Raw genomic sequence first — 15,434 nt, forward strand, 5'->3', positions numbered from 1 at the left:
ATAAAATCGACAATATAAAATATTTGGAGTCAGGTCAATTTTCATGGGTCAGTCGGCAAAGGCATTCAGCATTTTAATTTAAAATATGTGTGACAATCGATCTAGATCTTAAATAATTATAACCTTTTAAAATAATTATCGTTTAATTGACCGTTTTCAATAATCTCTTCCATAAAGGCTACATGTAGCTTTACCGCCAACGTGCTAAAAACAAAGAGATTTACGACAATTGTTCCTAATTTAACTATCATAAAACAGTTATTGATTGCATAATCCTGTCAGTTCTTAATCAGGGTCATCATAATAACTGACTGTAACTTAATCAGTGTCATCAAAAGATCGTCGCGTGATCAAAGCAGGCTTAATCAACACGTGTCCCGCTCGCCCACTCGAGGGCATGAAAGTGATTAGGAATAAACAATGTGACAACGGGGACTGTTTATTGTGTAAAATTTAACAAATTATAGACAAAAACAAGTTTTTTGGGGGATTGTTTTTATTTGTTCCTGTATTTTTATTTTTCCGGGACATTTTAAGACTGTCCGGGACACCGGGACGAGTATGTAATTTCTGGGACAATCCCGGACAATCCGGGACGTATCACATGTATGTCTGATCTGTTATTTTTTCTGATTTTCTTTTCGCAGAACATCAATTCAAAGACATTTTATCACAATTTACTTGTTTTTTTTTTCAAAATTCAAGTAGTTTTCAAGGAGTTTTTGGCAGTTTCAAATTCAAGTACTTTTCAAGTACTAGGCATCAAATTAAAGCACTTTTCAAGACCTGTGCGAACCATGATAGATAACTCGATCGCTGGAGCATGACTCCTGGTCCCTGTGTATTAATTTACTCTTTGTTGCTTCTGGCAAACTCGAGCCGAGGTGTCAAAATTTTTCACACCTTCGGCGGTCAGAATGTACTGGTTAATTAAAAAATTTTCGCACACTGTGAGAATTGCATGGTCTATTCCCCGACTATCTTAAATGTTTGTTTGTCAGTATATTTGATCTGATATGAGATTAATTATTGGTGAAAGGTTGACGAAATGTTTTATTGATCAATTACTGTTTGGTTTAAATTAAAGCAAGTATGTTATTACTTATTACATCTTTTCTGCCGGATCAAGAAGATAATTATTCATGAGATCTTAATATTTTAATATTTTGTATTGTTTTGCATGTCCTATATGTCCTATACACTTTCGTGCATGAATAAATGAAATGAATGAATGAGAATCTAATTTCTATATGCACTTGTTGATAAATACAGAAAAAAGTCTTTGTTGTTTCTTCACATGTGCCATTTACAAATTACATATTGAAACGTCTATCATAATTAACGTTTGTAATACATATTTTGAAAATGTCGTGTGTATTATTCCAATGCATCACCGTTCCCTGAAATGGTCTCGAACAAACTTCACTTTTCTTCCTATTTGTTTTTTTCATCAAAGTTCAGATCGCTCGAAACCATGGATAACTCGAGCATAATTTTGCTCATCCCCATCCGACCTCGAGTGAGTGGTGTTTCACTGTATAAAAGTTCATGTGCAATACGAAAAGTAGTGCCGTTCTAACCATGTAAGTAAGCATAACATCTATTTAAACAGCTGTTTCATCTGTTTTTTACATAAAAATTAAAAGCATTATGGACTTTTAAGGAAAGTACAAATGTCAATGATCAACGGAAACTTATTTAATTGGAAATCTAAAGAAAAACTGTGTTCGAAATAAGGAACTAAATTGACATTTAAAGACCATATAAAGGTTAAATTACAGTCATTAATATTTATCAGACTACGAGATGGCACATGACAGCTTAAAGGGTGATCACATTTGAGAACATCTCTGACGAAATAAGAATTACAGGGTTTATGAACTTGTGGTTGTGTAATTATTCTAATGAATAAACAAATTTGTCCTTTTTTTTTTTTTTTGGTTGGATTTAACGTCACACCGACACATGATAGGTCATATGGCGACTTTCCAGCTTTAAATGGTGGAGGAAGACCCCAGGTGCCCCTCCGTGCATTATTTCATCACGAGCGGGCACTTGGGTAGAACAGACCTTCCGTAAGCCAGCTGGATGGCTTCCTCACATGAAGAATTCGATGCCCCGAGGAAGCCATCAGTCTTAATGTTAAATTCACCAACTTATGTCCCTTTGAAATAGCTAGTTTTTTAACCAGCATTATTTTTGTTGGCAATGCCAAAGCTTATATATAGCTAAAATATTATTCTTAACTTAAAAGTTACATTTTTGTTTGGTGATGATGTCCTTTAACGCTAATTAATCAATGCAGAAATGTTTATTGGTTTGGCACACTTAAAACAAGAGCTGTCGAATGACAGCGCGCTCGACTATTCGAAGAATTGATTGAAGAATGGGCTCAAAATATAACCACAAATATTCAGACAAAAGAAAAAAAAAGATTAGACAAACAATGTTCTTGTATTTGTGGATTTCGATAAGTCTTGCACTAAATGGCAATGTGTGAACCAATTTCAAAGTCCAAAAAGGGCCATAATTCAGCCAAAATAGTTGTCAGAGTTATGTACTCTTGCTTACCAATTGAAATCATGATGATAAACAAGTGTTCAAAGTTTAAAAGCAATATGTCAAATAGTTTTGACAAAACGTGGACTTGTATGAAAACAAAACAAATTTCCAAGTCCAAAAAGGGCTATAATTCAGCCAAAATAGATAAATCTTTGATGAAATGTTTATGTACCTTTCCTACTGATGGAGATATTAAACGAAGAAGTGATAAAGTTTCAAAGCCATATGTCAAAACTTTACACAAATATAACTGGTACGAACAACTTAACCAAGATTTCTAAGTCAAAAAGGGCCATAATTCAGCCAAAATCCTTGATGAATTATGTTCTCTTGCCTTTTACTGGGCATGGTGATGGTAAACAAGTGTTGAAAGTTTCAAAGCCTTATCTAAAAAGACGTTGTCAAAATATAAACTGGTACAAAAAACTTAACCGATATTTTTAAGTCGAAAGGGGTCATAATTCAGCCAAAACCCTTGACGGAGTTATGTACTCTTGCCTTTTACTGGGCATGGTGATGGTAAACAAGTGTTGAAAGTTTCAAAGCCTTATCTTAAAAGACTTTGTCAAAATATAAACTGGTACGAAAAACTTAACCGAGATTTTTAAGTCGAAAGGGGCCATAATTCAGCCAAAATCCTTGATGGAGTTATGTACTCTTGCCTTTAACTGGACATGGTGATGGTAAACAAGTGTTGAAAGTTCCAAAGCTTTATCTTAAAAGACTTTGTCAAAATATGAACTGGTACGAAAAACTTAACCATGATTTCTAAGTCAAAAGTGGCAATAATTCAGCCAAAATCCTTGATGGAGTTATGTGCTCTTGCCTATAACTGGTCATAGTGATGGTTAACAAGTGTTGAAAGTTTCAAAGCTTTATCTCAAAAGACTGTCAAAATGTGGACTGGTACGAAAAACTTAACCAAGGTGTAACGCCGACACCGACGCCTACGCCGTGGTGAGTAGAATAGCTCTACTTATTCTTCGAATAGTCGAGCTAAAAACCCACTTCAGATAACTATGAACAGCTACACTTCAGTTGAATATGAACAGTTATATAGCAGAAATTCTCCTTACTTTGCAGCTTGTAGGGCTTTGTCTCGTTCTTGTGAGAGTTTTTGTTCTTTTTTCTCCCAGCTGTCTTTCATTTCTCGAACTTGCTGCTCAAGTTGACCAATCAGCTGAGACTTTTCCTTCCATTTATTGTTCAATATACTGTGTAAATAGAAAACATTGCTACTGTTAAATTCACTGCGAATAGATAACACAGCTGCTGTTCAATCAATGTAAATTGAAAAAATTACCACTAATCAATAGTGTAAAAAGATATACCATTACCACTATTAAAAACTCTGTAATTAGGGAATAGTACCACTATTCAATACACTGTAACTAGGTAATATTACCTAAACCAATGTTAAATGCACTGTAAATAATGTTCAATACACTGTAAATAGGAAACACTACCATTTTCAAATACACTGTAAATAATGTTCAATACACTGTAAATAGGAAACACTACCATTTTCAAATACACTGTAAATAATGTTCAATACTCTGTAAATACCGTAATGTTCAATTCACTGTAAATACCGTAATGTTCAATACACTGTAAATACCGTAATGTTCAATACACTGTAAATACCGTAATGTTCAATACACTGTAAATACCTAATGTTCAATACACTGTAAACAGATAACAGGTATTCTAACACAACCTAATTTGCATTTCCTTTGAAACAAGTCTGAAACTGTAAGAATATCATGCAATAAAATCTGCATTGTTTGGAGGTCATACCAAACTGGCTCTTCCATAAACTGACCCTATGTCAGTGTGATTAATTCACCTCGAAGATATCATTGTAAAGTTTTACTTTCATTTCTTGGAAATAGTTACTGTATAGTGCAATATATCTGCAATGTCAAATATTGGTGTTTTCTCAGGAATTTGTACTGGGAGTGTCATAAATTAACTAATTCCAGTCTTCCACCAAAATAAAACCTTCCATTTCTACCGAAAACAGCTCAAAAAGCCAGTGAAGGTACTGTAAAATTTGAATATATTATGTGATTTTTCACTATTTTTTTCGTTTTCACGAAGGGGTGTGTATTATACACTAAAGTAGAGCTCCATACATTTTTTTTTCTTAGTTTGAGAGCACATAAATATCACTGAAAATCAGACAATTTTTGTCAGCTGTCTAAATGTGGCTGGGCCTAAAAGCAGGTAAGGTACCCAACATGGTGATACACAATAAAGTTGGTTTGAATTTCATATTTCTAACTTACTACTACGTAAGTGTTGACATCAAAAATTTTCTACTTCAGTTATGAATAAATTTGCTTTCATCCCCTCTTGGTCACACAATCATAAACAATCTTCAGTTCCCTCCACTAGACAAAGTTCTTTAAAAATTGGCTATTTGATTTTATGGCAATGTTTAAATAAGGTAGAAACTATATCATCCTCCAATATAGCCGCCAATAATTCTTATCCTACAGTATATTACAGTATATTAACATCCACTTTAATATTTTGTAATGAAAGAAGAAAAAAAAACAGGACTGACAGCTCAAATCCTCTTCTTCAAAAGCCACCCTTTCTCCCACAGGCTCCATCAAACTGCAAGCACAATCTCTTTTTTTAAGACCTCATAATATTTTATTAACACACAAAATGGCATCACTGGGAAATTTCATTCAAAACTGGCATTACAAAAGTTAGGAAAACAACTTTTAATCATAGCTAAAACTCAATTTTTTGACAGTTATGATCAAAATTTAATCTGAACATTGTGATTTTTGATTGGGTTTAACTTTAAGGATATTTCAAATAAAAATCTGAAATGATACCTTTTATTTGAAGTCTTGAATTTTGCTGCAAGTTACAATTTAACATGGGTGGAATTTGACTCTTTATGACTGTAGTATAGACTGTTAACTTACAGTTATCATGATTTTCTGATACTCATGACAGTCAAGTTGCTAAGATGAATGTCTAAATACTATATCACAAATAGCAGTGATATTACTGTTCTATAAAATCCCTGTTTGGAGATCAGATGTATAGAAATAGCAGTGATATTACTGTTTATAAAATCTCTGTTTGGAGATCAGATGTATAGAAATAGCAGTGATATTACTGTTTATAAAAAATAGCAGTGATATTACTGTTTATAAAATCTCTGTTTGGAGATCAGATGTATAGAAATAGCAGTGATATAACTGTTTATAAAATCTCTGTTTGGAGATCAGATGTATAGAAATTATATAAAGAAGGCATAGTCCTAATTATATATGATCATATTTATGTACCTAAATTATGAAATTAAAATTTGTGGTGGTAAATCGTTAAAATGTTAATATACAACATAACTTCTATAATTAAATATTTACTGTCAAAAGAAAACTGAACTATCAACTGATACATTTTAAATGGGAAACATAACTAAACATAACTATTATTCAAATCAATTAATATAGGCCATATAACTACAATTCAATTTTCACTGACTCCATGAACTAACAAGAGACCCAAAGTCGCTCACCTGGGAAGGAATGCGACCTTTAGACCTTGCTTTTGAGCAAGTTTAAACATCCATTTAGCAGTTCATTAAAGTTATTTTAAGGTTTTTTCTACTTTTGCTGTAGCAGCCCCTAAAACTAGTCATGCAAACGGCTTTGCGACCAGCATGGATCCAGACCAGCCTGCGCATCTGCGTGATCCATTTGGTGAAGATCTAAAAACTGGTTCATAAGAAGAAGTCATTTCAAGGCTTTTCCAATTTTTAGCTCTGGTCTTCCCTTAATGGGGTTAAGCGGAACCATTTCAACAAATCTTAGAGGACCATACAAGGATGCTAGACACCAAGTTTGGTGATGATCTATCAAATGGTTAATTAAAATTTTTTTTTTACTATTCTTAGCTCCACAGCCCCTGAATGGTACCAAGTGCTCCCATCTGAAAAGGTTTCAGGGATGATCTTATAATGATGCTACAAACCAAGTTTGATGTAGATCCATAAGATAATCATGAGAAGAAGTCATTTAAAGGAACATGTATTTCTATTTTTAGATCTAGCAGCTCAAGCACCCAAATTTGAACAAAGTTCCTCAGAATGCTGTATAATTTGGAAAGTACATTCTTACATCTAAAGAGAAATAAGGGACAAACCTTCCTACAAGTATGAAAGTCAAAGACAAAAAAAATGTACCAGCCGGAAAAATGGAAATCTCTTCCCATAATATCAGGATTTTGCAGCCAATTTCATAGTTTTGTTGCAATTTTTCCAATTCTATGAATTCCCTGCCCAGTTATTAGTCAACATGAAACAAGATTTGTGTCAATCTATCTAAATTACCTAGTGTCTGATCCCCAAATTTCATTCATATAATGAAATTATTCTTGTAGCCAGATTTTATGAATGTCATCATTATTAGGTTTGTTTATACTTATAAATCTTTTCCACCTCCGTTTTTACAAACCTTCACCTAATTAAGTAAACATTCTGTTACGAAACCGCCATCTCATTAGAACACACGTGTCATGTTTGCTTATGCTAATTAATCCTTTTAACCTCCAAATTACAAAAAGCTCTTTTGGACTCATTTATAGATGTGTCCTTCAAGGCTGTCTTCAATGTGATGGTCAGTTGTTTAGAAGTAAACAAAGTACAGTCAATTCTGTATTAAACAGCCAGCCAAGACAGTGATACCGTCTGACTGCTCTAGGGCAGGTGGCTGTTTAAGACAAGTTGATATTAGAACAAAAATTCAATCTGGGTAGCTGGCTGACTGGCTGCTTAAGACAAATTGCTACTAAATTCATGTGGCCACTACCACAGGGGTAACTATCCTTGTGGTATGGGTTTCCGCTCACACAAGGGGTAAAGTAATAAGACTGTTGCTTAATCCATAAAGATTTTGAAGATAAAAATTCATTTCAGACAACTAATTGAGCCCTTTGCTTATGTTTCATGTAAAAATAACTGTATGAAAACTCGTGTATTTCTTGCTTGAGTTCATGGACTACACTTTATGAAATGGCGCAGCCTTAATGAAATCTAGATACACTGAAATTTACTGAAAATTTCCTAGTTATATCAAAGGACTTCATATAACTTTTATAACTGTAACATTTAAACATGAGAATTAAGAAAAATAATATGAGCCACCATGGAAAACAACATGTGGTATGACCAGCATGATCAGCCCTGCATCGCGCAGGTAGCTCCATGCTGTCGCTTAAAGCCATTGGAAATTGAGAAATGTTAGCGAACAGCATGATCTACCAACTGGCGATGCCAGGCTGTGATCCATCTGGCGCAACCCATATGTTTCTCATGCACGGCTCATATAAGCAAATTTATGTGTCATATAAAATATATCAAAGCATACGAATCATGAAATTATCTCAGCAATTTAAAGTTCACCTGAAAGAAATTTTAGCATTTTATATTCACTTACTAATTGAGGAACATAACTGTATAAACAATTTGAAAGTTAATATATATTTATATTAAACTGAAGATAAAAATAAAAGCTAATAGTACATCAAGCCACTCAAATTTAATGTTTTTCTCTGATTTGTGAATACTGGAACTAAATTTTCTCCAGTTTATTTTAAATGTCATTACATTTGATAAATACGAAATAAAAGGTTACATGTGTATCTCTGTTAAAAAGTGTTTGTTTCTGTCAGGTTTTGAAAAGTTTCAGAATAAAGGCAAGCTGGCTAAATAGTAATAAGAAACAAGAGCTGTCACTATCTGTGACAAATGCCCCCAAAGCGTGCCCAAGAATGCTACAGTTGTCTTTGCAAAATATGCCTGAATAGTTTAGGTATGATTCATTTTGTGACCTTGACCTTGACTTGAGAGATCTGGGTCATAAGCATGACACACCTCAATATAGTTAACATTTGTGTCAAATTATTTTCAAATCCCTTGATAAAAAATGACAGTTATGGATCAGACAAGAAACAGACCATGTTAACCTTTAACCCTTTCCCACATTGATACGTTTATCACCGTATCTATCGATTACCAAACAGAAACGTATTGACCCGTGTCTATCGTTTACCCGATAAAAACGTATATTATCAAGTATCGGCCACCTGAACAAAAACGTCTATCCCCGTATCTCATAATCAATCGCTTTATTTTCATTCTTTTCCTAAAGAAAAGAATTCCGGATGTTTACTAACGCAAAATATGGGATTTCGTCATCAATATTTCCGTTAAAGATCATGTGGTTACTACTTAAATTTATCAAGTACTTTGCAAAAATAGACAGCGGGTTTTTTTCCTACATGTGCACGACGCTACGTCATGGAAAATTACTGTGAAAACTACTTGTAACTGGCCGGTTCGCCGGACTTTCCTCATTTGAAAAATAACAACCATTTAACATCTAAGTATTTTTAAATGAGTTAGGTCATGAAGGTCACGTGTGATTTATGCGGATTTCCCCTAAACAACAATTTGTGTATACGATGGCTTGGAATTTATGGCCTTACATAATGGGAAATGTTAATCAAAACAGGATCCCGACATCCAAATATTTTATGACACTCCAAGAGTTAATTGCAGCGGAAGTCACCCGTGATGTACCGACGTTTGATCAGCAAAATATTACGTAATATTATCTAAAAAATTTTTAATTTCTAGTACAAGAATACTGTTGTCGGTTACCAGTCTCGATGTCAGCAATCTTTTTGCACTTTCAGAAATTTTATGATCCGTTTTTTATGTAGTGTTATTCAGTTTGATGGTTGTTTTTTTTTTACACAAATACTTAACGATTCCAATTCGGAAGATGAGTTTATTAACTATAAATCAAACTTTCAAACATCTAAATGAAATTGTATATGAATATCAATGTGAAAGTAATCCAAAACAGAATTTTATGCCTAAAAATATATTTCCCTTACTTTAACACTTTATATCTTCGAAACTCAAAGACTACAATGAATTTTATATCATCGGAAAGAGAATTTGAACTGCTATAAACTTTATATTGACAAAATAATGTCAAACTTGCAGAAAATACTAAAATAATGATATTTTTAAGATAGGTGTGTGTAATCACAAAATAATGCCAACACCTCTGTTCAGATAAGACAGTCACGCTTATCAGCCATATACCGATTATTGTGTTATGTAAAGGAGGTTACTTTGGGTTCTGTTCTGTGTGGTAAAGGAATAATCTCTAAGTGTGACCTTGACCTTAGAGCTAGAGGTCTGAGTCTTGTGCATGTCACCATATTATGGGAAACATTTATGCTTAGTAATTTCAAAATCCCTTGATGAATGGCAGAGTTATAAACCGGACATCTGTTAACCTTTGACCTTTAAGTGTGACTGACCTTTGAGCTAGGGGTCTTGAAACAGACCCTGTTAACCTTTGACCTCTAAGTGTGACCTTGACCTTGAAGCTATGGGTCTGTGCCTTGCGCATGACACATTGTCTCATTATGGTGAACATTTATGCCAAGTACTTTAAAAATCCCTTTAAGGATGGCAAAGTTACAGGCAGGAAAAGAATTTACACAAACGGATGGACACACAGACATACACACAAACAAATGGACAGTGTGATTATAATGAGGGTACCTATGCACATTTCTTAGGTTTTCAATGTTTGTACACACTTGTTTATCATTATTTCATAATTTACCAGCAGGCAACATCCCTTTGAACAAATGGTGAAGATTGCAGGGCTGAATGTGCAGTAAATTTGACAGTATTAGCAGTCACAAGTGGTGCGCCAAAACATATACCCCGCCATTTCTGATGTCTGGAGGATATATATAATTTTATGTAAATACAAATTTTGAAAGAATGTCCAATCACACTATTGCATGAAAGGTGCCAAAATAAAGCTGTTACTATATTGGTCCTGTCCAGAACCTGGTTCCCACCCAGTAAAGCAATAACTGGGCCAAACATGCTATTTTTATATTTACACACACACTAACAACAGTATCAATTTTTGAAAAATATGGACAAAGACAGTGAAAACTTTCCAAACAAGTTAGAGTTATTGGATTTAAACAAGTTTTCACCAAAAACAAGCCCCTTTCACTAAAATATAAAATTTCTTTACGTATTTACTGAGTTCCCCTCACTCTTCCATTCCTTTAGTTACAAGATATTAACAGCGGCTACAGATTACTTAAAGTATTCTTTCTTCCCCAGAACAATATATCACTGGAATTATCTCCCTCCTGCTGTCGTCCACCTCCCAAACCTCTGAGCAGTTCAATGCAGCTATATGCTGTATTGAATCGGAAAAATTTGAACAATATTGGTAGAGAGTCATACAAGGACCATTTGTGCAAAATTATTTTAAAATCCGGCTAGCAGTTTCACACAAGAAGATTTTTAAAGTTTCCACTATATACATATAGTGAAAAGTGGCCATGCCCTCTGGCGGCCATATTTTTTGATGAATCGGAATAATTTGAACAATCTTGGTAGAGGGTCACAAAAGGACCATTTGTGTAAAATTATTTTAAAATTGGGCCAGCAGTTTCACACAAGAAGATTTTTAAAGTTTCCACTATATACATATAGTGAAAAGTGGCCACGCCCCCTGGCGGCCATATATTTTGATGAATTGGAATAATTTGAACAATCTTGGTAGAGGGTCACAAAAGGACCACTTGTGTAAAATTATTTTAAAATTGGGCCAGCAGTTTCACACAAAAAGATTTTTAAAGTTTCCACTATATACATATAGTGAAAAGTGGCCACGCCCCCTGGCGGCCATGTTTTTTGATGAATCAGTATAATTTGAACAATCTTGGTAGAGGGTGACAGAAGGACCATTTGTGTAAAATTATTTCAAAATCGGACCATTGGTTTAGGAGGAGAAGATTTTTCTATTTTTAGCTCTGGTGGCCCCTATGTGCAACTAAGCGGAACCGTTTGAATAACTTTGGAAGAGGACCACTCAAGGAACATCCAGACCAAGTTTCATCCAAATGTTGATGACGGACGACTTGACAGATGGACGACGGACACAGCGTGATCACAATACCTCACCATGAGCACATTGTGCTCAGGTGAGCTAAAAAGTGGATCAAACAGAACATTCCATTCTGTGAGTTTAAAAATCTTACCTATGTGCTCTTTTGGATTCATCAAGCTCAGCCTGTAACTCCGAGAGTTGTTGCTTCAGATCCTGTTTTCTGTCTCTTAGCCTCTCCAACATCTCCTGTATATACAGTATAAACCTTTATTCCTTTTGTTTTGCACAGCCATTTTTTCAACAGTATTTCAGCTATGTAGCAGTGGTTAGTTAACCTGTCTTCCTGGATTCTATACCAGCACTAACCTGTTCCTTGTAAGTAACTTGCCAATTTTTCCACATGAATTGGAGGTAAAAGAAAAATGATTTCAGGCAAAATGTTTTTTTATCAAATCATTATTTAGAACATACGCCCTGCTTGGGTATCAAACTCATGACCCCTCATTCTATAGATCTGCTCTCTCCCTTTCTAGCTAAGCATGGGAACAGTATAAACTCAAACAATTTCAGTGTAAACTTAAACTATTACATATTAAACTTGAACTTTAACAGTTTTTGATAAGTCTACACAGTCAAGTAATATCAAGAGAATAATTAAATGATTTTTTTAAGGAGTTCATGGGAAATAATTGACAGGATATGATTGGCAAATCTATGAATTTTACTAGTCATGGTGAATTTGACAATGATACTCTGTCGTTCATTTGGTAGAACTCCGACACAATAAATTCATTCCTTATAGGTACACCAGTCTCCCTTTCCCTTTGTTAACAAGGTATTCTTTTACAAATTGCACATATTCTGTTGTATTTAACACTAGAATCTACTTCCTGAACAATCTGTTCACCAGACAGAATAACTGTGACATCATCTAAAGAACATTTTCCCTGACTAAATGCGGATGTCATCAGAACAGAGACATGTAATCCCTTAGCAGTATTATCCTAACTTAGGCAATTCATAGAAAAATAACATCATAATTTTCAATGTTACAAAATTTAAATATCAAAGATTATCTTGTTGGTAAGCTAGATTAATTCTTACTGTAAACATTTAATTTGACTTAAAAACCAAGATTTAATTGTACACATCTCATAAACAGGTCTTAAGATGATATGGAATTTGATGGCCCTATTCTGTCTGCAATATGTAAATTTATACTAAATCTCCTCTATACAGAAGTCGTTTTCAGTCCATTAGGACTCTTCTATGTTCAAATGATTGGATTAAACCCCTTTGAGCTTTCAAACTTTTAGAATGTTTAATGTACTATGTGGTATCTCATCAAGTTGTCTAAAATGGGCTTTTATCTGCTTCTAATGATTGTGTTTATTCATTTCTGCGGACAAAAACTTTTCTCAGTGCAAATGTAGTTATATATGATCTGACATCATTGCTCCGGAGATAAAAATTACATTAGAAACTCTCATTGCTGCCATTTTCATGAATGTTTAAAACAAATAACACTTTTCCAACCTCTCGTTGGAGATTCATGTGCTCTTTAACACTAATGGGTTAATATTTATTTCAACTACCACTGGAAACCACCCCTTTTTTCCTTGTAGCACTTTGATATATTGCAAAATCTTCAGCAATTGCAAGGGATTAATTTCCATGGATTTCAATAATGGCCAACCTATGAATTTAAATCCCCAAAAATCAAATTGCTTTTCTGATCAAGTTTAAATTCGTGCAGTTATATTCCAATGACAATAAATGTTTTGGCCAACCAAGAAGTCGATCATACTTGAAAAATTAAATGATAATTATTATCCTATATTAACCCTCAGTCTGCTGGCAGCAAAAGATTCTGCCTTTGAGCAAAAGATTCTGCCTTTGCGACCAGTGCAGACCAAGATCAGCCTGCACATTTTGCAGGCTGTAAATGGTCTGCACTGTTCACTATAATGCTATTGGTTACAGCTAAGTATTTGTTTTTTTTCCCTAGCCAACTATACCACAAGGTTCTAATATATATCAAATATTGGTTACAGCTAGTATTTGTTTTTTCCCTAGCCAACTATATCACAAGGTTCTGATATATATCAAATATTTTTATCTGTATTTTCTTCACCTACTATCTTGGTTATTTGTCCTTTCCCTAGCCAACTGCTCTACAAGTTTCGGATATAAATCAAATATAATTATCTTTATATTCTACACATACCTTACTATCTTGGTTATTCATTTTTTCTCCTGCCAGCTGCTCCACATGGTTCTGATATATATCAAATATATCTATCTACATTTTCTCCACCTACCTGACTATCTTGGTTATTTGTTCTTTCCTCTGCCAGCTACACCACGAGGTTATGATATATATCAAATATATCTATCTAGATTTTCTTCACCTACTTGACTATCTTGGTTATTTGTTCTTTCCTCTGCCAGCTACACCACGAGGTTATGATATATATCAAATATATCCGTCTATATTTTCTTCACCTACCTGACTATCTTGGTTATCTGTTCTTTCCTCTGCCAGCTACACCACGAGGTTATGATATATATCAAATATATCTGTCTATATTTTCTCCACCTACCTGACTATCTTGGTTATATGTTCTTTCCTCTGCCAGCTACACCACGAGGTTATGATATATATCAAATATATCTATCTATATTTTCTCCACCTACCTGACTATCTTGGTTATTTGTTCTTTCCTCTGCCAGCTACACCACGAGGTTATGATATATATCAAATATTTCTATCTATATTTTCTCCACCTACCTGACTATCTTGGTTATTTGTTCTTTCCTCTGCCAGCTACACCACGAGGTTATGATATACAGTCGAATACCGTTACCTCGATATTCAAGGGACTGTAAAAATTGCATCGACGTATCCGAAGTTTGACGTAACGATATCGGCTTTCTGGGACAACTTTGAACTTGTGTCGGACGTCTATATTGTCACTATATCCTATGCATTTTTTGAGGGTTTGAAAGGGGAAAGAAATAATATAACATAAATACGATTTTAATTTTATTGACAAATAAACATCTTAATTAAATAGTACATACATACATTTAAGTATTAGATTTTTCAAAATATACGTGTAAACATTAGCATTTTATTCCTTCCTAAAACAAGTCTGAATGCAGCTGTAATGTTCCTAGTTGAGTAGTCATTTTGACTGTGCTTCGATAACGAAAATTTGCCTGTGTAATACGCATATTGTCACTCAATCCTAAATGGCAGATACAGAAAAATATTTCATCCAAATTAGTTGTTATATTGGAAAACAAGTTGCCCACTTGCACGCTGTTTTATAAGACTAATTATTGGGAATTAAATGCAAACTTCTTAACATTTGAACTGGATTAAAGATTAAATAACAAATTATGATAAATACATCGCCGGACAACAATAGGTTGCTTTTCACACCTTACAAATAACATGGATATTTTTGACACGCTGTGATATCGACGAAACCAGGTGTAATAACATTACAGGTAAGTTGACGGGACTGAAAAATCTCATCGAGCTAAACAAAATATCGAGCTAATCATATAGAGGTAATGATAAATAATAACATTAGAATATATAGGGAAAAATCGGGACCGACTAAAACACATCGTGCTAACCGGAGTATCGAGCTAACCGATATCGAGGTAACGATATTCAACTGTAAATCAAATATATCTATCTATCTATATTTTCTCCACCTACCTGACTATCTTGGTTATTTGTTCTTTCCTCTGCCAGCTACACCACGAGGTTATGATATATATCAAATATATCTATCTATCTATATTTTCTCCACCTACCTGACTATCTTGGTTATTTGTTCTTTCCTCTGCCAGCTACACCACGAGGTTATGATATATATCAAATAT

The 15,434-nt window shown here is 34.1% G+C and overlaps 1 protein-coding gene across 1 annotated transcript in view; it reads right to left on the minus strand.

Moving 5' to 3' along the window:
* The window catches only part of LOC123548496 (leucine-rich repeat and coiled-coil domain-containing protein 1-like), a 373,147-nt gene that overhangs the window by 21,043 nt on the left and 336,670 nt on the right, over positions 1-15,434 (minus strand). Inside the window, exons 24-25 of the mRNA XM_045335795.2 lie at positions 11,686-11,780; positions 3,639-3,776 (exon numbers count right to left, since the gene is read on the minus strand). Of these exons, the coding sequence (XP_045191730.2) occupies positions 3,639-3,776; positions 11,686-11,780 (233 nt within the window). The remainder of the gene's footprint in view (positions 1-3,638; positions 3,777-11,685; positions 11,781-15,434) is intronic.

Source organism: Mercenaria mercenaria, chromosome 6 (genome assembly GCF_021730395.1).
Source record: "Mercenaria mercenaria strain notata chromosome 6, MADL_Memer_1, whole genome shotgun sequence".
Classification (NCBI taxonomy): domain Eukaryota; kingdom Metazoa; phylum Mollusca; class Bivalvia; order Venerida; family Veneridae; genus Mercenaria; species Mercenaria mercenaria.